Genomic DNA, 26,151 nt, shown 5'->3' with positions numbered 1-26,151 from the left:
GTTGCCTCTGCAGAATTTTCTCAGCTCAGTAGTTACAATGAACAGAGGAATTGGTCTTCCTTGGGTGCTTAATCAAGTCCCTCCTTGGGTGAACTAGCATGAAGGAAGATGCTGACTATCAAAAGCTAAACTTTGCAATGGGCTGAAGAATCTGGGATGAGCTGGGCAAAGACACTACGTTTACACTAATCAACTGAAGACAGTCTCATTCCACAATCATCCACAGTTAAACTGCTGTCACAGTTTTTCACTTGTGCTAATTAGTATTTTCCAAGATCTAGGTTATGAGTTAGTGTGGGCCAGGAATCATTCTCACAGGCATGCTGAATGTAGCTGCCCTGCTTTGGAAAGCAGGAGTTTAGCAAAGCAGCAGTTTAGCCATAAAGAAGTAATTTTGCACTGTTTGGTCTCAGGACTACAGAGCTGCCTCCGACATTGTTATCTATCGGCACAGATATAGCTGAAAGGATGCATGGCCCTGGAGGGGAGGAGATCCCAAATGAAAATGACAGCAAAGCAGTATGACTAGAAGCCAGAGTGAAACATGCACATGGAGATGGGAAATCTAGCAAGCTAAACCTAGCGTCTGCCGTGTAGGAAAAACTTACAGCTAACGAATTTGTGTGTGTTACATTTTTCTCCCAAAATACCTGTTTTGATGCAATTTTTTTTTTTTTGAGAGGACTAGAAGTAATAAGACAAGGCAGGTATACAGAACTTTTTATTGACAACAGAACAATAGAGAGGAAAGTCACCACTTCCCATTCCTCAGGAATGTCTCCGTTTCACAGTCAGTCTGCTAAAAGTATAGTCACTTCATGGTAACAAGCAACAAGAAGGCATGGAACTGTGTGCCATCTCAAGAAACATGTTTCCATGCAGTGTAAAGAGGCTGATAGTGTGTGAGTGTGCAGCAGGCCCCTTCACAACATGAACGTGACAGGCAACTGTATATGCACAGCCAATAGGCAAAGACACAAAGCAATTAGCAGCTTCAAATTTATATCCATTATTTCTACTTAAGGGAAACATCTGAAGTGCTACTACCCACCTTCTGTTGCAGAAGCTTATCCTTTCCTCCCTCACTTCGTTTGCTTTCCCTATCCTTAAAGATGTTAATACTTCCAACTCAATGGTACTGCGTCAGAGAATGCCTGACCTTTTATATTTTACCACCTGTTAGTAGTTTATGCCTGCACTTGAATTTACTTTCAGAAGTTTATATTGATAAAAAGAAAAAAGTGTTCCCTAAGAATAATAGGATTGGCTTGTTTAATGCTTCCTTGCTAACAAAAATATTCTTTTTGTTGTAGATACTCCTTGTAAAGCTGTTTTTATAAAGTATGTAGGGCAGTCTACTTAACATTTTAAAGAAACTGCACATCAAACTCCATTAACATAACTTCAGATATTCTGAAATGAAATTTGAATTGGGATTCAATGTAAACAATAAAACCTCTTAATTTTAACTGTCACAGCACACAGAGCTGCACAACGTGTGCAGGGTGAAACCACTTTCTCTTGCATAAGGTATTGGGACCCCTTTGCTGCCGCTTATACATTTGTTAATGTTTATCCATTGAACATCTGTTTTCCTTTACTTAGTGGATGTGCCTCAGAATATGTAGACTAGTTGTTAAAGTGCTTTAAAATAAAACAAAAACCCAACAAAAAATCCCTCAAAAATCACAATAGATGTGAAAATTTTATCTGAAGGATTTTGTACAGCATTTACAACGTAAGCATAAAGCATCTGAAAAGTAAGTATTCCCTGCAGACTGATGCAGTGCAAGCAGTCTCATACATTAGATGCTGCAATTCCTCTGGATTCAAGATGCACAGTACTTACAAAAACAATCCTAGAAGCACAGACAAATGCTGGTGGCTCTTCCTCTTCTTCTTAGAAACATAATAAAAAAAATCTGCATTACTCTCTCATAATTTAAATACATAAGTAATCTCCACTTTTATTACTTCATGACACTGACTTCAAATTTACATTATTTTAAGTACCGTCATAATAGTTCCAAGTATAATACAGATATTTGCTGATATCTTGTCAGAAAAAGAAAAAAAATCTTCCACTATATAAAAAAAATTATGCTGGAAAGACAAGAACACAGAACAGGGACTTGGTACAGACTATGATTTCAGTTTTGTATCAACCACAGTTAACCCAAAATTAACAGATACACAGCAATATTCAAAAGCAGTGCAAATATCTTTGGAGGTTAGAATAAAATTATACTACAAGAACATAAGACAGAAGAAATTAAAAGGCAAGTACTTCAAGTACAGGAATCAGTCTCTGTGAGGTCCTTCTTAGTGTTAGCTGGGAATTCTTTTTCCCATCTTACTTCTTCCTCTGAAACACATTAGCCAACATGGCACCTGATGTAGTCAGCTGGCCCATTTTGTTCAAAAACTTGGTCTTTGTATCTTCACTCACAAGGCTTGCTGCAATTGACATTGAGCTAGGAAATTCAAGAATTTAGTTAGATAAGACTACAGTGAAAGAGAACACTCTGCTGCTGTTTAATAATCAACTGAATTGTCTTCGCATGTTAGGGGTTTCAGGATCATGAAAGGCTACTCCATCAAGGAGAACTGAAAATCTACTACCACCAAGCCCAAATACATACTATTACATGAATATGCCCTCAAATACAGGCCTTTTGGAAAGCTGCAAAATATTTTTGTATGTGTTATTTTTTACTGCCTTTGAAAGTCACGGCATTAGTGTTAAACACTTTAGCAATTGCTCTAACGACAGATACCTTTGTGAAGGATCAACTTTACCTTCTCACTAGAAATGCCAATCGTTACCCTTTCAATACTGTATATATTTAACGTAAGAACAATAGTACTGGTTCAGACCAAGGACCTATGTAGCCTAAGCATCCTGCTTCCAACAGCAGCCATAAGCAGACATATAGGGAAGAGTAAAAGCATAGTAAGCACAAAAGGATCATATTTTTATTTTGATTTTATATATATATAAAAATATATATAATATATATAAATATATAAATTATATAATAAAAATAAAAAATTGGTGCATATATCCCATGTGTCTGATGCCTTACTGGAGAGCAGATTTACTCTGCATTTGTAGAATGGCTGTATTACTAACATGCAACGTATGTGGCATTTCCCCAGAACCATCATGTTTAGTAAACAGCATTCACACAGGTGAGTTGCTGTACACACCAGCAAAACTGCTCTCCTGTGCACTAGTCATATGCAAGGAGAGATGGAAGCCTGGAGTAAGTTTTTATCACCATTGTAACAATTGCTTCAGCCTGCAGGCCACCCCCGTGAAAGAGGGCTGCAAGGTGCATGGCACATGAATTTCCCTAACCAGTTTAAGGCTGATCACAGCCTGCATTCTCAAGATTCAGGGCAAAAATTCTATTACTGCTTTAAATGGACCAAAAAAAGTTCCTAAAATCTGCTTCCAAATACAGAGTATGTCAGCTCAGGATTTCTGGCCACAAGCCTTTGACACCATTATGGAATACACTCCACACAATTTTAGGCTGAATGCATAGAAGAAAAGTGGCAGTCTTACCCCTGCGGTTCTTGGACGGTCTTGTTTTCCACTTTCTGTTCACACTCTTTTATCATGGAGCTTAAAATAACCTAAAACACACAAAGAAGAGATATATATGACCTTTTCTTTCCTTTTATATTAGCACTTAGTACTAAATCTACTCCTCAGCTAAGTCCAACATTAGCAGAAGCGTTTAAAGAGTTTCTCCCATGTTTTTAAAGTGCATTTAAATTGCAACTATCTGATAATGTCTTGTGGCTACAAAAAACAAAATCATTCAAAATACTTGGAGGAAAAGGCTTTTGAAATGGTTGCGAGTTCAAGGCTCCCTCCTCCTTCCCCCCCCTTATTTTAAAATGAAGTCAAAGCAGACTCACTTCTGTTTTACATTTCAATATCTTCCTTTTTCAAACAATGCTTTTATTTAATTGCAATTAGCTTTGATATACATTCTATCTTCCCTCTATTTTTTTTAATAGTTTCCAAGTACTCCTTAAAATTCTTCTCTTTATCAACACTGTGGGAGAGGGAGGTGGAGGGGAGAGGAGGACAGGGAGAGGGAGTGGGAGAGATATGGTATCTTGAGACAGCTTATTAATGGAAAGGAAGTGCTATAGCAAATTTGGTATATCATATCACTATCATCCACAAGGGTTTCTATAAACTGAGGGTTTCTTTCTTTCCTTTAGCAATTCCAGTGCTAATGGTTTCTGAATAATACTTCAGACTAAACACCCCCCAAAAAATCCTGACATCTTACATTTCTCCAGCATACCAAAAATAAAGGAATGCTTCCCAATAGTAGGCTTTGGGAGAAATCATACAATTTGTTGGACAGACATATAACTCTCTCCCCTACAGTAACACTGTTTTAACAAATTAGAAAAACAGCAGTTGAAACCATTAGGCAAAACAATTAGGATGCAGAGCTGAAACTATGAACATACCGGCACACCCACTGCCTAAATGGAAACTTTCACTGGCTCACAACTTAGGAGAAATCAAGCACTTTGAGATACTGAATTTATCTTAAAATCTCAGTGCTATGAGCAACTGGAATTAGTAACATTTTTCCAAAAACTGAATATATAAAATAAAGAAAAATCCTGATTTCAACCCCTAAAACACAGATCAGCCACTGATTACTACCAAATGATAACTATTTAAAATAAATATACACCAAAAATCTGGTTTCTGCCAAATCCTTATTAGGATTAGCTGCAGCACAAAATAACCTTCTGAACTGTTATACTGCTAAGTGGCAACACTGATTTGCAGACCAGACCATAGTTCACCATATTTCTCCAAGACTATTATTTCAACAGTTGAAACAGTCTGGGTAGCACGTGTTGTATATCCGGAAATGTTTCAGAAAGCAACAACAATCGAACGAACATATGAGTCTAACAGGACTACAGCTCGTACTGTCAAATTTGCTATGCTTTATTAGCATATAATATTAAGAAAGCACTTAAACGCATGAGCGCAGAGATACAAGAGGAATGCACTCAGAAGTGCAGTGACAGCACAAGCAATTTTTCTTTCTGGATCAAAAGAAAGCTCACATTTCTAAGCATAGCAACCATAGTTGGCTTTTATAGCTCTTGATCGGAGCACTTCTACATTTTTGTAAATCTATCTGAATCTAGACGTTTCAAATATCAACAACAGGAAGCCTTGATCCAGGCGAGAACATAATTCAAGAGGGACCCAGAATCATTGAAATACCTGTAGAGCCCCCTGCACTGCAGAGCCCTATTTTGGAAGGTTACTTAACTCTCTGATGAAGTGGAGTAATTCTCCCTTCTCCCTCAAATTAATTTGTCTCAACGTTCAGTGTGTAACAAAGGAAAGGTAGAAATACAGAATCACATGGCAATTTTATAGTACCATAGTTAGACATACTGCTCATACTTATTCCCATGAGTTCTCTCCGTTTGGTCATAGGACTGACTACAAAATCATTTAGACAATCTTTAATAGAGATATTTACTCTAACCTGTGCTTAAATATTGGAAAGAATATTGCAAATGGACTAAATATTTTTATCCAACACTGATTATATCTATTATTCAACTTATAAAATCCAATTAGTCTAAGGGAAATTTCCAAAAAGGAAAAGAGAGCAAGGGGAGATGAGGGAAGAAGTATCTTGTCATGGAACTGGAGATGCAGACAAAACATCTGAAATACTTGCACAAGCTGAAATGTTACTGTTTATTTTAAAAGATGGGAGGGTCTGGGTTAAACACCTGACTTCTGCTGTGCCTTATATGAATGAGAGGAAAGTAAATTTGAGGAATAAGTAGTAAACGCTGCCTGATGGAATCACAGGCCAATTTCACAAATGCTGTATATCCAGGGTGATGATAAATTCTGTATTGATGTAATAGCCTCAAGAGCTAAGGCTTCATGAATGAGAAAATACATTTAGTAGCTGATATACATTTGAATCATGGATAACACCATAGTGACCAAAATAATAACAAAAAGATAATTCTGTGTATCCAAATGTTCAATGCTACTTGAAATAGTAAATCACATCTACTACATAAAATAGATTTGTAAGACAGAAAGCTTGAAAGACAGACACCAGAACTAACTGGGTCTCAGAGGTTTCTGCCATAGTGCCTACAAACATACTGTTCCAGCAAGTAGCTGTGTTAACAATGAGATTTCCATTTCTTCAACAAATGCTCTTGCAAATTTTCTAAGCCACTGGAGGTGGAGTAAATATTTTCAAATTTGTTTCCCTTGGGGAAAGAAAAATAAAGCACTTGGCATCATGCCTGAAGACAGTCAATCACAATGAGGTAAAATGGGACAAAGACAGGTCTCCATCCTCTACTGTTTGTTTATTTTTAAGGAGATTTGAACCTTTAGGTCCTTTTGCTACAAGACTCAAATTGAACTACATAAGCTCTTTTGTCTTAATTTAGGGCATCTTTTGAACTCACTATGCCCTCAAAACTTGCAAGTTGCACAAACTACTAGAGAAAAATGAAGTATTAAGGTAAATCATCTTGTCACAATTAAGCCATTAATGAATATGAAAGAATAGAGGAAAGAAAATTAAATTAAATCCAACTTTTGCCTACTGCGTCTTTCAAGCATATTCTTAGACTTCCCAGTACACAGTACATCTCCCAGCTCACTCTGAACACACAGTATGATCAATGCCAGACATTCTCTGGTGCTGCCTGGAGTAAGAAAGTGCAATTCTGTTGCTTCTGACTGATGCTCAAATCACTGCTGTCACTTCTGATTCAGGCTTCTGAAGTCAGATTATAGCCTTTTAAGGTCCCTCAAATTAATGTCACTCCCAGTTCCACATCTCTTAAATAAAATGTATTACTGATCAGGAATAATGTATATATAAAAAAAGAGACTACAGGTTATCAGACTAAAAACATGACTGGAAGAAGGAATTCTGTTACATGTATAAGAACTTAGTACTCTCGGAGAATATAGTCTAGTCTCAGTTAAGTCACTTTGGCATATATAAAGAAAAGTAATTACTTTTCTCGAGTATAAAGTAATCCCTGAAGTGCATTATTAATCTTCAAAAAAGGCATTCATGCAGAAAAGCTTTCCTTTTGTACATTTTGATTACATCTTCTCCTGTACCACCTGAAGTGTTCATACAGTCATGATTTTTTTTCCCAGCATGTAACTAAATTACTTTTCTCATTCTCTACTATGGACGGAATCTCTTTGCATTTCAATCTCTTAGTGTTTATCTTCTTCAAATATTTACACAAAAGTGCATAGATACATGGCCAAAATTTTCAATTTTCTCCTCAAGTCTAGCTACTACTACTTTTTTGCTACTTTTATGGTTTCCTTCCACCGTGAGATCTTGATAACTCTCATACTGATCTTGTCTGCTTGTCATGATCTGCTTCCTATGATTCATGCCATATCTTTCAGCACTGTATTTTTCTTATCCTCTCTTTTTTCTCCTGAGCTTGCCTATTGTTTCTCTCCTGCACTCCACCAGTATTCATCTGCATTACGTTGGACATATTGCAGACATTGATTTTAGTATATAGTTGTTTTGATGAAAAAACAGATGGCAAGAGCGTTTTTCTTTTTCTTTATTGTCCAAGGAACTGTGTTTCTACTGGCATTTCTGACAGGTATTTTTCTGCAGAGGTATTCCACATAGGAATAAATCTTTAAAGTATATTTAGGTTTTAAGCATGTGAGTGTAACTTATTCCTTACCAAAAACAAAAAAACCCCCAATACATCATGTCGAGACTAGTTATCAGTAGCTGTCCTTAACTTTTGGTTTAAATACCATTACATTTCAATTCTTGCTGCAACCTGCACCTCCTACTCAGTTGCTAACATTAACTACTCACCTCATGCTCTGGTGAGAGATGTTCCATGTCAGTTCGTAAACACTTAAGTCCAGGCAAAAAGTGATTGACCATTAAATCCTCTGAAATAACTAAAAACCAGGCTGTTAAGGCATTATAAATACTGTCTTCTGATAGTATACACTTTTATCCCACTGAACACATGGACAAGCTAGAGTAGCAAAACCCAAGAAAACAGACAGGATTTGGCACTTCATGAAATAAAAATAATAAAAAAAAGGAAGGTAGTAAACATATTTAGTTTCATACATTTCATACATCCATACCATTTTTCTTACATTTACAATTGTTTTAAGATACTGGTTAAGATCAAGGGTTTGGTTTTGGTTTTTTGAAGGAGCCATAGTTCCATCTTCTGTGAAGATCTCCTCTTTATACTGAGCATATCATATTTTACCTAACATATTCAAAGATCAACTTAGTTATTTCTCAAATATTAATCCTTTTGCCCCTAAGGGAATTAAGAACTAAACTTCTCCTAAGAAAAGGATACAACAACAGGAAAGAGCGCTGTAGGCTTCAAACAGGTGGGTAGCAATGTCCAGTCTCTTGGAATCCACAGACTGCTGGTTGTTGACCAAGGCTAACTTGTGTAAGTGTGGAATAACAACTGTAAAAGTAAGTATTGGAATTATCTTAAACTGCTTTCCATGCTTGCTTAGCATTAAAGTTACTAAATGACAGTAACAGGCATCTGAAGCATCACAGATACCAATGTGGGATAAGAGCTGCAAATGATGGCTTTTGATTGGCCTGTCCTGGCAGATTTATCTAATTCATCAATTAAAATCTGAAATAAAACTATTTTCCCCTATGTCAGAGAACTTTTGGAATAGCAACAGTTCATAAAAAAATATTTCACAACACTGTTCCTCCACTGCTGTTGAAGCTTTCTAAAGTATGCTTCTCTTTTATAAATACAATTCATAAGTTAGTGAGAGATACGCATATCATGAGAAAACTTCATTGACCACAGAGGAAACCTATCTGAAGAGCTTAGCCAGCTAAACTAGATACGTATGGTTGGAGGTATGATATCCGCTCATGTTTCATTCACAAATAACTTTAGGCTAGTATACTAACTAACTTTGCTGCTCTGTCTGCTTTAAGATGTGTGGGATACTTGACACTTACAATACCAGCAAGGAGGTGGGAGGAAGGAGGGGAGAGGCAGGCATTTTAAATGTCAAGTAATTCAAAGACAGTAATTTCAGATTTGCTCCACAGCAAATTGATCAGTCCCTTTTGGCTCTCAAATCATTAATCACCTTGTGCCAGTGCTTTGTATATGTGCCAGTGTTATGTAAAATGAGAATTATATTAACACAGTCTTAAATATAGGGGCATATGAAGCATTGAAAACAAGAATTTTCATGGAACATTTTATAAAGACAAGAAATAAATAGTATACTATTATCTTTAGGACAGAAAGAGGAAGAATACATCTTCCCGCTCGTGTAACTTACACTCATCTCTAAATCTGGGCTCAGCATTAGGTCCAACTCTTCCAAATGTTTTTATGATTTCTGTATGTAGAGAATGTTGGTCTTGATATTGAGGGTCTTCCAGGAAAGAAGCCAGCTGCATTTTTACTCTTTCCAGAAGCTTAAATATTCCCAAAGAAATAAAAAGTAAACAAATGAATGAAGGTATTAAAAAACATTATGTTCACTTCAGAATATGTCCATAAATCTTCCATATTTCAGATCATAAATCTCGGATTGTCTATTAATTAACAATCTTTTCTGACAGGATATTCCAATCTCTTTGATGCTGCTCAACATTTTAAAGATTTTTAAGTGTCTTAATGGGATCTATCTGTGACTATAGATGAGTGCTTCCATATAGCCAGTCTGCCCTTCTGGGATTTCCTGGGTTTTGGTACTCTCCATGTTTAACTGCTATTAAAATTGCCCACTTAGTATGTTACTATCTTTGGAGTTTTACTGTTTAGTTAGAACTGCAAAATTAAATTCATGTTAGGCTTTTAAAAAATATATCTCAATTAGTAAGATATCTGAGAATTCTGTGGAAAAATTTTCTGCAGAAGACAAATGCAATGGTAAGCACCACAGAAATGAATGCAATTAAAAAGACTTCTTCTACTAAAGACCAGAAAACTGAAACAAAATACAAATATGCCTAAAATGACAGTTTCCTACATTTAGATGATATAAATATTTAATCTGCATTTGAAGTTGTAAAAGTAACATTTTCTGATACATTTTGGAAGGAGATATCACCTCTATACTCCAAGGTTTATTGTAATTAGTGCAATGGATACAGTAACTTCTATGTGGCAACAAAACAGTATTCTTTCGAAACTGATTATAGACATGCATTCCAAACTACAAAATTGTAACTTATCCATCTTCCAAGTACTAATGAGTCATCTTTGACTTCTTGCTCACATTTCCTCAAACACATTCTTTTAGAACATGTTGAAATTACAGGAAGAATGCAAGCTCTGCAAAAAGTTGTGAGAACTTTAAAAAGAAATTTTTTTTGTACAGTTATTACATAAAACAAAATATGGTATTTCTATTTCTTAGAGCAGAATCCTGGGTGTCTTATGAATTCTGATCTATTACCACAGTTTCATCATTCAAAAAACCAAGGAGAAACTGCATAGATATCTCAAGGATAATTTCAGTTACTTCACTATGATGTCTTTAACATCATCTTAGACATCATGAGCTTTCTGACACAGCTGCAAAAGACCAGCAGATATGACAAGAACTATAAGAGACTTTTGCCCTTCTAAAGTTGTAGCTGGAGCCAAGCAGGATATTCTAAAACACCTACAATATGCCTATGTGTAGGCAACTGAATCCCACTATGAGTTTCTGAGTAGCATTTTAGAGAAAAGCTCTCTATTTAGTTTGGAAATAATGGATTTGGATTTCTCAACCATGTTAGAGAATGTTTTAAAAGAAAGTCTAAATATGCAGTGTCCCATCTTTTAGCACAAACTTCCCTCTGCTACATACGTTTTTAATGGCATGGCTTAATACTTTGAAGCAAACATTTTTCTTAGTTAAGAGGGTTTGTTTATTTCCAAAAACACACTGCAAAACAGGAAAGCATTCTGGAAGAAAATATAACCAAGGGAGAAAGAATTTTTAAGCATTTTTTTTTTCTTCTCCGAGTCCATTAGCGAGTTACTGTATTTATCAAAAATCACCTGCTTATGCTACAAAGACAACAGTCTGACAAGTAGGACTCTCACCTCTCTCTGAGTAACTGTTTCCATGATGGTCCCAAAGGCAGGAATTGTTGCAATCCTCACTGAACTACAAGAGAAAAACAGAGTCTTAAAATACATTAAGCACTAAGAATAAAATGAATTAAAAATAAAGCAAACCCAGATTTAGTACTTTAAGATACATTAGTTTCTAGCAGTGACAAAATAAAAAAAAAGCAGACCAGGAAAAAGACAGACAGGATTAACTCAAGGTCTCAATCTGAAACTCACAATTCAGGATCACTGGACAAGGTAACAAGGGCCGGAGCAACCCGCTTGTCAACTAAGGCTTCACTCATGCCTCGAAGAGTCAGCTGTAAACCAGTCAACATGCAATAAAAAATGGTTTGGTAAACTGGAAGGAGAACTGGGTTAGCTGTGACTGAGGATGGGCAGGCAGGCTCTTGGGTTTTTCTTGGTTTAGTCACCCACACAAGACATTAAAATCATTAAGACTCTATTCATGCTCTAGCATTTTTTTCTGGTAATAACCTGTTAGTGAGATTAGCAAAGCATCCCTCCTTAGCTTGAAAGAAATATCACATCAGAACGCTACATCAAACATATTCTGGAATTGAAGTACCATGGCTGTTTATCAGATATTACATACCGCCAAGATTATTTCATTCTTCAGTGTTGCAGATATTATTTAATTTTGCAATAGTAAATTTGATAGCATTACAGAATACATTCATATGCAGCTTGCAGCTAGAAATTATTATTTAAGCATATTTTAATTTTGAGACTATTAATATAAATATTTAAAATTAAGCTTTTATTATATTGATTAAATTTTCTATTTAAAATTTTTTCAGTAATTTTATCTAGTTTAGTTTTAGGTGTTGTAATAAACCTTTCTATTTACAAATAAGTGATTTTAAAGTTACATTTGTTTAAAAGTAACTCAATTTTTGGTCAGCTACAATAAGAAACAGGACTGATGGTTATTTCTTCCTAAGTACTAAGAGGGATGCTAGATGTATAAGACAGTCAGGAAACTTACATTTCAGGATCACTGGAGAGAGTAATGAGAGCAGGAACAACTCTCTGAGCTACCAGAGTTTCATGTACCCCCTTCACCAACAGCTGAATGGTCGGAGCAGGGGGAATATCACAGGTGATGCACGGAAAGAGTGAGCACAGTATCATGGGAAGAAGAACGGCACAACCAAGAGAGAGAAAGAAAAAACACAAAAAGCAAACCAAAATTAGAAGCTAAGCAAATACTGCTATACTAGAGCTTCATATATGCAAAGGCATGAAGAAAGCTGAAGTGGTCTGGCAATCAGGACAAACCTAACAAGTTCAATGAAAAGATGTAATTTTCTCCATTTTCAGCTATTTTAAAACTCAAATGAACTCTAGATAAAGTTTGACAGCTAGTCTGTGTATTATAATCCAAAATTTGAGTTTGACAGTTCAATCTAAGTGTTGACTTAACTCTGCAGAACAGTATTTCATTACAGTATGTGACTGCCAGACGCGAAATGCATTTCTTTGCTCAGACGAAACGTGTGGAGTTTTCCAGCACTGAGCGGTTCCTTTCAGACTGCTATTGCAAACTTTTGATATGTGACAACCAGCACCTTCCCAGATACCACTACGCTTTCCTCAAAGACTTTTAGAACTACTTTAGAGTTAACAGCCATCCAAGCAGTGTATGTGAAACATCCCGAATTACCCTTGCTGGTCTACGCAGGTAAAAAACTGATAAAATGTGAATTATTCATGGGATACATTTCACTAAGTCTTTCCATGAACTAAATAAGATATATTTTTTGGAATGCATCCCAAATATTAAAAACTGAGATCACTGTGAAATTTATGTTTTTACCCATAAATATCTGGAAATTGTTTAAATTTAGATGTGCCCTTTTTTTTTTGAAGCATCGCTTATGGATGTAGCAGGTGCCCTTTGCATTAGTTATGTATAATAAAAAACAGCAATTTTTAAAAATGACAAATCCCAAGCTTTCTCTTGTATTCAACAAAATAAACATTTTTATCTGCCATGGGAAAGCCAGGATACTTTCATCTTGTACCTCATGTAAGGAAGTCTGCATATATTTGCCATTTTTAGGGAATAAACAGAGCTTAGCAGTAGTTTCTGGAGGGAAATTTGAAATATATTCTGACTATTTAGCAATATTCTAATTACTCAAATTCCAACATGATAGCAAATTAAATTCCTTGCTTTTCTCTTTTCTAACTGACTTTATGTTTTAAATTCATATTCATTTTTTAAATTCAGAGTTTGTAGTGAAAGACTGGAAGGAACTCAACTTTCCCCAAGTCTCATACAAAGCAGTATTTTTTTTAAGCAATATATGAGCAAGCAAGTGAGAATATATGTGTGTGTGCACATGCACAGGGAACATATCATGGCCCTACAAATAACTGGAAGAGGAAATACTGGGGGGGAGAATTGTTAAGCTGTGCAAGACTGTGTGCAGTACTGTTGTAGAACATCTGGCAGGGAAAAGCTGCAGCTTCCTATGCATGTTATTCACAAAGTATTAGAAGTGGCAGTTAAACTGCTACATTTTAATGTTAATAAATTTCACAATTATTTATAGTGGCATCAACTTAAAAAGTGCTGATGTATTCAGCTTAAGGACTCTTCTTCAAACTGCTGTTAAGGAAATGGCTCACTATCAAACTAAGACGATTTTACTTTCATATACAGACCTGTTAGTTTTCTCATTGATTAATATGAAGAAAGCTTATTATTTTCAGTTTTGAACAAGAGGGACTTGAGTTTTCTTTACCAATCTTGATTTGGAAAAAAACTTGTAGGTAACGTAGTGCTTTGAATAAGAATGCTTGGGATTTGTGTAATTAGCAGACAATTTAAAATCATCTCAGCTCCGTGGCTATGTGGGCTGCCACATTTCTAATTATGGTAAAGCATGGTAAACAGCATCATTCTGTCTTACAGAAAATACAACATGCTTTATAATTGAATTGTCACTCTGAAGAAGTGTTCCTAACCTTAAACCCAAACAGACCAACAAAGCTTGTAGCTCAACTATGCGCTTCATGTTCAAACCAGCAGCAGTCAAATCTGTTTGCCTCAACGTTCAAATGGAAAACTACTGACAGAAAACACTAGCACGCAAAAGGGAAAGAAACAGCTGGATGGGCAAAGCCATATAGCGGCATGTGTGCTTACAGCAAGACAGACAATGCAAGTTTTTATCCTGTGCTTTGATTCTGATAGTTCACCTTGTGATCGTTATTTATACACACTGAGCCTTAAGAAACATGTGGCACAAAGCTTTCTGTCCCAGGAGGGAAGGGAAGGAATGCACTTCTGTGTCCGTCCCCTCCTTAGCAGACCATAAAGTTTTGGTAACACAATCCAGGAAGCCTAAATCACGGCTGTCTCCCTGTGTTGCTCTACAGACCGCTGTACTGCTCAGAGTCTTTATAATATGGCACGTAGCTGCCCTGCTGCTCACATGCTCTTCTGTTTTATGTATTATCCACTTGCTGGGTTTTGCCAGGGAGCAACCTCTGAGGTGCTAGAAACTCCTTGAATGAAGGAATCTTCCAAAAGTAAAACCAACTATTAGCATATTAGCAGTGACTCTTGCCAAATGTACACATTGCCATGCATAAATAGGTATGCTATGGTTATTAAGGAAACGGCAATATAATAAAAGTATTTTCAAGTGAGAAAAGTGTCTACAACAAAGTTGCCTATGCTTTAGTAAAAATTAAAACATACTATGAAACAATTAGTCAAGTAGCATACGGGACTGCCTAAAAATGATCCACAGGCAGCTGGAGTAGAAAAGAAACTGCAACCAGGACAACAGCCTGTGGTAACTGAGGTCTTCCACAGATTCGTCTAATGCTTATACCAAATAAAAAGAAATGAGGATCTAGTATTACAAATATAAAATACAAGCAATGTTTCTGTTATATTTTAAACCAACCCAAAAATATTTTAAGGGTGACCAAAAATTGCCACCTCCTTTTTAGAGGGGAAAACAAGAGAAATGGTCAAGTGATTTTAACTGAAGTCACACAATAGTGTTTAATGCTTTATCCACAGTGTTTCTCAGAGCTGTAGTAGAGAACAATAATGGTTATGGTTGTGCTATCGCTCTTTTCAGGGCAGACTTCAGATTTGTTTTTGCAAATGGATACAAGAGGGCAGATTCAGCTAGAGGTCTGTTGTAAAACTATTCAGTGAGTAAAATGTAGCAGAATTGCAAAGAAAAAGGAATGGAGCGTGATATAAAAGCAACGTCTTTTGAGTATGCAAAAAAAAAAAAAAGAAGAAGAAGATAACCTCTTTGTTCAGCGAGTGGAATACTTCCCAGTGTTTCTCTCTCTCTTTCTCTCTCTCCGTGTGCGTGTGTGCGTGTGTGCGTGTGTGCGTGTGTGCGTGTGTGCGTGTGTTTAACTTAATGCTTGATGAAACAAAGGCATGATGTGGAAATCAAAGCAAACTTATTAGTTAAAAGCAACAATCTTTGTATTCCGAGCAAATTTATAGATTTTAAAAGAAAGCTGACAAAAGTTAAAATTGTCACTGTGGTAAGTAGAGTAACTGTAAATGATTTTAATTTAATTTTTTACAAAAATTGATTAAATATATGTTTTTACCACCAGATCTGGCACCAATGGAATCTAGTTTGAATCACAATGCAGATGGACTAGGACTTTACAAAAAACAGTACTGAAAATTGGTAGCTTGTGAATTAGGCTATTACAATGTGTTAAGAAGCAAAAACAAATGTTAAAATTCAAAGAGAGATGCTTGCTTATATTCACCTACAGACCTAAGCAAACACATTTGACAAGATACTGAAATCTGGTTTGAACACATTTCAGCAATGAAATGCTTTTTCATAATCAGAAAATCTGGCATGCAGTAATCAGAATGCAACAGTCAAGCCAGTAGCAGATCAAAGAATACACAGAGTTACTACAGAAAGTCTTGCAGTACCTAATGATAAATTACTTAATGAAATATACACTGTTGAATAGAGACTGGATACAGAAGCAACTGTACAACATTAACTTCCTGCTCCATCACACAGTACACAACCTATTTAAGCCATTTATAATTTTAAGCATGTAGCAACGTTATCTCAATTACTGTTTAAAAAAAACCCCACACACTGCAGTTTTAAAAAGCCTGGATGTCACTTACCTCAAACATTCTAGCAGCTGTGCATCGAACAAGAGCTGAAGTATGGACAACTCCATACCATAAGACAGTTAACAGCAACTCATGATATGCTGGGTTTGCACTAAAAGAAAACAATTAGGCAATCAAAATAATTCCCCAAAACTCTAGAGATCCTGTACCTACAAAATGAAAAATGCAGTCTCAAAAACCCATTGCTTAAAAGTCTAAAAAACTTAGAAGCTTATCCTTTCTGAAGGCTTACATAAAACACATTTACAGTTGTGGCCTCCAAAAAGAGGCTGTATTTTGAAGTTCATTCTTAAAAACAAAACAAAACTAAAAAGAAAACTTTAAGAACAGTATTTTCAATAAATTATGACATTGAATTGAATGCAAATAACCATCTAGAACATCAGGTAACAATATCATAAATAGTAAATGAATTTCTACTTAATACTTAATGACTGATGTGTTAATTTTTACACTTAAATTTCTTTACCACCTCATTTTTAAACTGCAGATTAAAAGTTTATATTTCAAGAAACTACAAGGACAAAAAGAAAGAATACTCTTTATTTGCCTGAAGCATCACAGTTATTAAAATTACAGTCAAAAACAGATTATGAGCTTTTAATAAAAGCTTTTAATGTACTTATATTTAGTTAATTCCAAGATATATTCATTACCCCAGTTCCACAAAAGAAGCTTTCAGGCTATCAAGAGGAGCATGGGATAGTGAAAGCATGGTCATTACATCTTCTAAGAATCCAACTAACAGTTTGCGGTCTTCTTCCTAAAATAAAAGCATACAACATTAAATGTAATAGAAGTATTGCTACAGTCCTGATGACCTAAAGCTATGAAAGAGACGATGAAACTAGATTTAGCCTTTCTGATTGTTCACAACACACTACACATTTGTGAGAAGATGAAGGATTTATTTTTTCCTATAAGCCATCTATATATATGCCAGGCTAATAACTGCTGGTTATTGGAGGATTACTGTTTATTTTAGTATTGGGTAATACTATTTGAGGACCCAAGGTGTGCCCAAAATAGCAATTTATTTGCTTATTTGTTTCAGAAAATGGTACAAAATTGAGGTTTGCAAGGGCCACAAGTTAAATGGCCCAGAACCCACTTACTGAACAGCATTAATAACTTTATTAAAGGCATATGACAGCTGTCAATGTCAGAGTTAACAGTGGTCAAGATGCCTGACATCATTTTATGACCCACTGACTGCAGATTTTAACAGTGGAAACTATCACCTAAATATATTAGACAACTTGACTAAAAAAAATTGTCTTTGAATGCACTAAAAGCTACCTATTCATCCAATTATCTTTAAAGCCTAAGAACACTAAAAGTTTTCAAAGAAAACATTTTTTTTGTAGAAGAATTTATTAGTATAAACTTAACAAACAAACAAAACAACAAAACCTACCTGAATATAACATGTAAGGACCCCTGTTGCATAGATGGGAACTGTGGCTTTTGTCAGCACTCCATTACCTGCTACGGAATCTAATGAAACATTGAATATTTATTCATATTTTTACATATATATATATTTTTTTAAAAACTTGTATATTTTACATATTTGAGCATATGTGTATGAAGAATTTATTTATATATAGAAACACAAATATATACATATATATATGCATATCAAAATGATGTTTAAAGGGAATTCTGATTTGAGATTTTTTTCTATTTTCTTTATACACATGCAGTGTCCAATTTCAGAGTGTTCCATTATAATTAAGATTAGATTTTCAACATTTTAGAAAATGACAAATCTGAGAACTCTGGTCCAACAAGATGTTACTTGGACAAGAGGCTGACAGTTTTTTCTTGTTTTTTTTCTGCAGCTGAAGTTACAATCAATTTTTGTTCATTTGAGCAAAAAGCTACTTACCTATGTTTTCTTCAGACAGTCTTAAGATTTCCTGGAACTGTGGTTTGACCTACACAAAGGATGATGAACATTAAGAACATTCAAGAACACCTCTTAGCAATGTCAATTAACTTGTAAAAATAAGAGGTAAAAAACAGAAGAAGGACATTTTGAAGATATGGAGGGGGGAAAAAGAAAAATCTTTAAAAAGCAGAGCCAGGTATTGTCAAAATTGAAGGTATGACATAAGAGAATAAAAACTTCTACTGAGTACCTACAATGAGGTAGCATTTACCACTCCTGATATCAAGAGTTGAAGTCTCTTGGCAATTTGCTTAGCTGGGCTTTAAGGTTTACAGTTCCACAAAGCTTTACGTAAAAAAGCTCTTTGGTTTTACATCTTTGCTGATGTCCACAAAGCTCCCTTCCGAAACACAGGTGTGATAATTAATATCAAAACACTTCTATAAAAGCAAGGGTTTTAAAGATACAGAAGGGGGTTTCAAAGACTGGATCCTGATATTAATCTCCTCTATAAATGCAGCATACAATACTAGCCCTGTTTAGTAATATGATGTTTAGGTAATCCTCTAGTGTTTCAGCATTTTCTTTTAGAATATTTTCCAATGAATATTTAGAAAATATTTTATTGAGAAAAAATTGATTCATTTCCTTGATAAAACTTTTCATATATCATTTATAGAAAACACTTTGAGAAGGGAGCGTATTCACTTTCAATTACTAATCAAGTATAGGCTGAAGTATTCTGTGTGACAAACCCTGGAAAGTATGCTGTTCTGAAGGAAGAGAATTGTGAAATTACAAGAATTAGGATAATCTCTCCCACTCCGTATGCCATTCACAAGGCAAATATGAAAAGCACAGTTAAAAAAAATCTTTGCCCAAATGCCTGTTGGACAAGATGAAAAGGCCATTCCCAAATTGTCATTGGATGAACACAGACTACAAAAGGATGTGAACAGAGATTTAAAAACAGCAAGTTTAAAAGTACAAATGGGAAGGCATCAACATGACAAGCAAATATAAACGGTCACATAAAACATCTGCATTCAGACATACCATAAATGTGGATAATTTATATTACCACAACGTTCTTTTGGCAGAATATTTGAGGCACTGTCTTACCTTAGTGTTCGTAAAAATTTTCCCAAATGTCCTACAAAGCCGCCAGAAAAATCTAGAGAATTCATGGACACAGGCAGTTGAGGCTACATTGATCTTGCCAACTATTTCAATAAGCCGTGGTAACCTAAAAATCAGGAAACAAAAGGATATTAAACACTACTCTGATCTTTTGTTTCTCTCCAAGTTTATTTGCATGTATATAGAGTTTGTGCTAGTAAACATACGTATTTAGCCTCATCGGTTCTAATAAAATTATCTACACATTTTCTACAATTCCTGACACTTGAAGAAAGGAAGGGTTTGAATGCCAGAAAAGCCTGACCTATATTTTCAGACATCTGTTACTGTAGAATTGTTTCATGAAACACTCAGAATGTGAGACTCTACTTCAACAGAGGATTGGCTACACCGTTGCAAAGATGAAAGTAAATTTTTCTGGAGCAAGTAATTACCTACATGATCCACTATATAGTTGATATTTCCTGAATAAAATCAAGATAAGTCATTTCCATGCACGAAATTTAAAAATCCTAAGAAATTCTATCTTTTCCTCTTTTAAATTTAGTAGCAATTAAACACAACTATACTTTAAATTTTAATAACTGTTAAACATAATCATGCTTAAGAACGACTGAATTTTAGAAACTGCTACATGTTTTAATATCAGGAGCCAGGAGATACAAACTAACTCACAGTTGATTGACAACCCATAGCAAAGTCTCCCATCCTGTGGTACCCTCATGTTCCAGCTGATGGTCATAAAGTTGCAACAGCACTGCTAATTGCTCACGGCTTCCAAGGATGGTTGCCACATCCTGAAGAGGTGATACGGGTCGGGGAAATCTAGTCACTGAAACAGCACAAAACAAGCAGTCATGAACAAAAGAAATGAAAATACCTTGGAAGTGATGTCAATAAAGATAAGAAAGAAAGTCTGAAACCTTTTAGTACTCTATATCTAAGGTTATCAAATTACTTAAAAAAAAAATCAGTGAGTTAAATCCAACTCCGAAGAGATTGTATTACCCTCACTTTTAAAAAGGGAAAATGCAGATACAGGAGGATTATGGAAGATCCCAAGGAGTACACTGCAAGTTTATAGTAGAATGACTAGGAGGCGAGGCCTCCTGACTTCTAATGCTGTACTTCATGTATAAAGGTTGGAACAGTCTGATTAAAGTATTTTTGACACTCCCACTCTCCCAAGCCTCTTAATTATTTAAATGATCAGAAGATAAGAATTTACAGATAAGCAGCAAAACCTCAGAGGACTCTGGACCATTTAAGCACCTGGGGATTGAAAGCCTGCTACACCAAGAACATTTTTATATTTACATTGCTTCTATTATTCTCAATTTATCTCAAACATACATACAATTATTCAGCAATGAACTTAAAGGACAACATAATCTTTCCTACTGTTTCCTATGGTTCCAGCAACGTTACTAGATTAGTGGAAAGTGCATGAGACTTTTTTTCCTCCACCTCCGTGAAAGAAGAAACTGTCAGGCTGGGCTGAAGCCTGACACTTTTGAATTCCTTATTTAAGCAGTAACAACTCGAAGGAAAAAGTGCTCATCTTCAGATGACTCAGGTCAGCTGAAACAGTTTAACATGGCATATTTAACATTTTTACATTAATGCTCATAACATACTGCAACTTTCCAAGCTCATTTAAATGTAAAGTTGTAACCTGCTCCTTCACATACAGCATTATCACCTGTATGTAGCAGGTATTACCACTAAAACTTTAATAAAGTGATTGGATTAGAAGAAAACATAATATAGACTGGGAGAGATGATCAAATAACTCCACTAATAGCTTACCCATTCCGTCAGGGCACTACGTAGATACAGGATAGATGACAAAGCATAGATACAGAATAGATGACAAAGCTCCTGCACTAGGCTGTATTTTTACCACTTGATAAAGTTCTTGATTTGTAAGAAATGACTGAAGCTGAAGCCAGGCTTCTTGAGCTATTCTTGGCTACTAGTGGAAAACTATTCTTCAGAACCCTTCGCAAAGTCCAGCTAAGGATTGTTTTACTTCCTCAAAGGTTTTTAAAAAGTAGGGAAAAGTAAAAACAGAGATGAAAAAGAAAAACATTTATCTGTGATAATCAGCTTGCTTAAGAACAGAAAAGGGCAGGAAAAAGGAAGCATTACTTAGGGATTTGCTACAATAGGCTAATATGAAAAAGCATTTAGCAGACATAGCAGAAGGAAGACCTTAATTTTTTCAGAATTCATGTTACATATTAGGACAACAAGTATTTTATTGCAAATCACTGAATTACAAATACAAAATAAACACACCACTGAACACAGAGAAGGCATTCTGCCTGCAACCTACAGCACAGAGCACTGCAAATGTAAATATTATATAAATTTTAGCCAAAAAGCATTTAGTTCTCCTTTATTCTGCCGACAATCATTTTGTGAATGTTTTACATGTTTCCTCTGTATCAATAGCCTGATATTTGTAATTAGCTAAATACCAGATAAAGATTCAGGTCTGAGACTGATTTATTCCACAGGGATGGAGTGGGAGTCAAAGGGGGGGGGGGGGGCGGGGAAAGAAAATAGAGAACATTTTTCCCAAAAGGGAAAAAAACAGAACAAAGAAAAAGGACATGACAAATCTTCCCATGCTGGAATCTGGCTGGGGGGGGGGGGGGGGGGAATGCATCAACTCAGCCATATTAAAGAAAGAAAATTCACAATATAAGAAATTCAACAAATTTGATTTTTTGTTCTTGCTTTCTCTGAAAATACAATATAAAAAAAATGGTGGATTAGAAAAAATGCTTCGAAACAGAAATTTATATCATTACTGTGTAGACAGTGTGTTATAAAAATTTAAAGTTTATACAGGAATCCTGCAATTGTTTATGTAGTAACCCTAAATACACATTAATTCCAGTTAAATGCATCGTATGGTCTACTTTTGGAATTCATTCTTTGCATTTAATAGTAATACCATATAGTGTTTTGAGATTTGCCACCGAATTATACTTGGTTTCTAGAACACCTGCTTTTCAGCGATTAATCACTTGCCTTCTATCTGTGGCACTTCACCCTGAAGTTTAGCTTTGCTTGTGAAAGGTGCATTCTGTAACACCAGTGCAAACAGTGAAGGAATCAGCGACTGCAAAGCAGATAGATACATGTGGAGTTTATGTTCATCCAAGCCATGTTCTCCTTCCTGAAACGAACAGAAATTTAAAGCTTTCAGTCTTCATGGTCTGTCGCTTATGCATGCATTTATCACTTGCCAGGGAAGGCATGCGTGATGAACTTTTACACAGAAACATCCGTTATATCCTGATTTATCCTGACCACAAGCTTACTTTGTGTCATCATCCAAACCCCTTAAGACTGTCTCCCTTAAGACAGTTACTCTCAAAAGAACAAAACAATACAGCCTTCTGCATCTAGTGGTTCTTGTCCATGAACATACTGATATTCTGAAGGAAAAATTTTCTGCACATTTTGGAAATTTGATTCCTTGGTCTTAGGGACCAATGCATCTAAAAACCGAAGACACCAGCTAACTGTACTCTGAAAATAAGCATCTTGGCTAAGTGTTACTATTATAATATGCTGTCAACACTTTCCAGATATCTACCAAACCAAATTTGCAGACAAACTAACCCAGAACTGTAAATCACTTACTAAACCATTCAATTCTTCTATTTTTTAATTCAACAGATATTGCACTTAATTAAACACTCCACTAGGTGACACTTAAAAACAATTTAAATATAGGTCAAATGTATGTGAAACAACACACATTTTTGTTTTCTGATCACAGCCAGAAGCAAGAGTTTTCCAAACTGCATTAGGACTACAAGGCTCTGAAACAAAATATTGTTAAAAAAGCATCTGTTTTTCTACAGAATACAAGTAGAAGTTATGGAGCTGTAACAAAATTCTCCAGAAAATTTCTCCCTCATAGAACGTAAGTAGCAATGATTTACATTTTCATATTCTTATAAAAGTCTACACAGGTAATAAAGATACAGAGAAAACTCTCCAATGTAGGAACAGCTGAACACATACCCTGAGCAATTTTTCAATCTTATTAAGCAGCGTAGGTATAAGATGGAACTGTAAATTTCCCAGTTCTGTAGTCCAGGCAGCATAAGCAGGTAAAAATACCTGATGTGTTGCACTAACTACACGTTCTGAAGGGTCTCCTAAAGCTGAAAGCAGCAGTTCAAAACCCTGACAAAAGACCATAAAGAATATAATTATTCTTCCTACAATTTACAAAAGAAACAAAGAACAAAAAACTCCACAAAACATGCCCATATCTGAAGCAGACTATTATTGATTTTTTAAATTTTGCACTAATAAAAATACAACAAGGTAGTACATGGGAGTCTTTCAACAGATATTCCCATCTCGCCTGTAAAGGTAAACAGTAGGTAGTCCAATTCAAACACCTTTTTACCTTTCTGCCTTCAAAAACAAAGACAGGAAGAGAAAATCTTCATTTTCAAGCATCTGAAACATTATTATGCAGTATTAAGATGAACTACAATTGGGCTTTGTTGTAATTGACTGATCTTTGTTAGCAAGTGAGGACACCAAATTGGTTAATAGCTTCCAGTGGGGAATAGTGAAGTGTTCTTGAATATGAATTATGAATTATTAGAGAAGCTTCTGTATGAGGCTTGACCCTGAGGGAATAACGATACTTAGAAGTATTTGTTTTCTTTTTGGTCTTGTCGATAAAATAAAAAGCAACATTTGTATAAACAATCTAAATTTCTAAAAGTATCTGAAACAATTTAATGAAAATATTTGAAATCATGCATTCCCCTATTCATGAAATAACTACAGAAGACACTTCATACATATAGAATCCATCCCAAATGATACCTGTTGATATTTGTCTGGATCATCAATATATCCCATGATGATGCCAAGGCTTTTGATCACAGCTTCTCGCACCAGATCTGCCTTATCTTCCATTAGCATTTGCTGAAGCATGGAAAGTACTAATGAACTACGAATTTCTTTCTGTTTGTAAACAAGAAACACACTTGTTAAATGTGATGAAATGAGATATAATTGCTTATGCCATTTTTCATAAATGCTTGCTCTTCTATTAGTGCTCTCGAGCGCCAAACCCTTCTCCCAGCTGTGGATCTCTTTACGAGTATTATCCACCCAGTCCTCACCACAGAAGAGGCTGAATTAAAATAAAATGTCAGTAGCCTCAATAGAGATCCTTTTGTCCTACTGAGCACAGAACCCAGGTCCTTTAACTACTATGGAAGGGTGTACTGAGAACAAGTACCAGCCAAAACCTACTACAAGCCTAGACTTGGAAGAGCACTTAAAAGAGAATGTTTAATCAGTCTGTTGCTAGATCACAGGAATGGGTTTTTGACTTGGGTTGCTTTCATCTTTTTCAGAAGCTGTAAATTCCAGCTGGCCACTAACTACATTTTGCTGCCTCTTTGGCTAGGCAACTCTCTTGATGTCAAACATTCCATAGTGTCAGAAAAACTCTGTTATTGGGTGCCAATTATTTGGCTTCCTTAATCAGACCTATCTTTACTTCATCTTTACTGAAACAAAGATGGTTTGGTCAGACCATTCTGGTTATCAAGATATTTTATAGCTAGATTGAGCTGTCTTCCTTTATAACAATCCATCTCTTCCTTAACTTCATTTATTGAATCTCATATACATGATATACAATGCAAGTGTCTATGTGAAATGTACACTCTCCAGAATATTTAAGATGATAAAGCATGGTTATGTCACACAACAGATTGCCACTTTGCTTTCACTAGGAAAGTGTTAAGGGTCAGTGTTAACACTTACAGGAAGGTAAGGTGCTAGAGCTCCGCAGGATTCTGCTACCAGTAGCCGCCTCTCTGGGTATTTGTGGTTGATCTGGTGAAGAGAAATTGAACGGTTATTTGCTTTGCAGTAACCAGTATTCAACATGTGACTAGAATGAACTGCAATGCAGGGATAAGCGTGCACTTCTTTATATAAACACTGGCTGTGCCTGTAGAAGTGCATATGGATACTAAGCAGCCTCTAATGCCTGCACTGGGTCGTAAAGGAAAGGCAGCTATACTCTTCTTCAGTTGTCCTGTAGACTGGAGTTTATAGTAAGAAAAGAATCTGAGAAGAGTGTGTGTGTACACATGTGTGTGTACATGAAAAAAAGGTGCAAAATAGCTTATAGGTTGCTGGACTGACATAAAACATACACTTCCAAGAATCTGAGTAACTTAGGAGCTGCCATTTCCCAAAATGTTTTTTCTTGTGTGGCCCTTCAGGAGCACAATTCCTCTAAGAACTACACAAGTGCCCTCTAGCGATCTAAGCCCACCAGTGTAGCACAGCTGCCCAGGTCTTGCTGAACAATCAGGGTCCAAAGACGACACATATATTAGGCCAACAATATTTGCTTGCTATTGCAAGCAAGTCCGTCAGAAACACCTTACATCTGAGATGCGACTGGAAAAAGCTCCTGTTCCTGAGAATCTCTTGATCCTGCCCTGCCTATCTTTCCTTTTGACTCAAAGGTCATTCAAAAATTCTGCCTTATAAATCTGATATTGACACTTCTAAAACAAGTTTGCATCCTAGTATAGTCAGCTTTAATGGTCAGTGAGAAAAGAGCACTAATAACTGTACAATGAAACGTGACATATTTCAATACTTTGTAAATAAAAAGACAGGGAAAAGTGGATAGGTCAATCCTGTCATGGAAGATATGCATGTAGTATGACTCTTTCTCTTG

The 26,151-nt window shown here is 35.7% G+C and overlaps 1 protein-coding gene across 4 annotated transcripts in view; it reads right to left on the bottom strand.

The window, feature by feature from the left end:
* Positions 1 to 708: 708 nt before the first annotated feature.
* The window catches only part of RELCH (RAB11 binding and LisH domain, coiled-coil and HEAT repeat containing), a 78,974-nt gene continuing 53,531 nt past the window's right edge, over positions 709 to 26,151 (bottom strand). The window contains exons 13-29 of one of the 4 annotated variants that reach the window (XM_064506900.1): positions 25,218 to 25,289; positions 24,264 to 24,404; positions 23,439 to 23,603; positions 22,434 to 22,581; positions 20,067 to 20,223; positions 19,374 to 19,497; positions 18,249 to 18,297; positions 17,775 to 17,854; positions 17,014 to 17,120; positions 16,349 to 16,448; positions 11,413 to 11,495; positions 11,167 to 11,230; positions 9,404 to 9,542; positions 8,431 to 8,547; positions 7,920 to 8,008; positions 3,572 to 3,642; positions 709 to 2,474 (exon numbers count right to left, since the gene is read on the bottom strand). In XM_064506900.1, coding sequence (XP_064362970.1) covers positions 2,354 to 2,474; positions 3,572 to 3,642; positions 7,920 to 8,008; positions 8,431 to 8,547; positions 9,404 to 9,542; positions 11,167 to 11,230; positions 11,413 to 11,495; positions 16,349 to 16,448; positions 17,014 to 17,120; positions 17,775 to 17,854; positions 18,249 to 18,297; positions 19,374 to 19,497; positions 20,067 to 20,223; positions 22,434 to 22,581; positions 23,439 to 23,603; positions 24,264 to 24,404; positions 25,218 to 25,289 — 1,827 coding nt within the window. In that variant the 3' untranslated portion in view covers positions 709 to 2,353. Of the gene's footprint in view, positions 2,475 to 3,571; positions 3,643 to 7,919; positions 8,009 to 8,430; positions 8,548 to 9,403; positions 9,543 to 11,166; positions 11,231 to 11,412; positions 11,496 to 12,184; positions 12,268 to 16,348; positions 16,449 to 17,013; positions 17,121 to 17,774; positions 17,855 to 18,248; positions 18,298 to 19,373; positions 19,498 to 20,066; positions 20,224 to 22,433; positions 22,582 to 23,438; positions 23,604 to 24,263; positions 24,405 to 25,217; positions 25,290 to 26,151 lie in introns of those variants that run through there. The other 3 variants (XM_026115615.2, XM_064506901.1, XM_064506902.1) reach the window with 3 other exon arrangements.

Source organism: Dromaius novaehollandiae, chromosome 2 (assembly GCF_036370855.1).
Source record: "Dromaius novaehollandiae isolate bDroNov1 chromosome 2, bDroNov1.hap1, whole genome shotgun sequence".
NCBI lineage: Eukaryota > Metazoa > Chordata > Aves > Casuariiformes > Dromaiidae > Dromaius > Dromaius novaehollandiae.
This window is presented reverse-complemented; position numbering and strand designations above follow the sequence as displayed.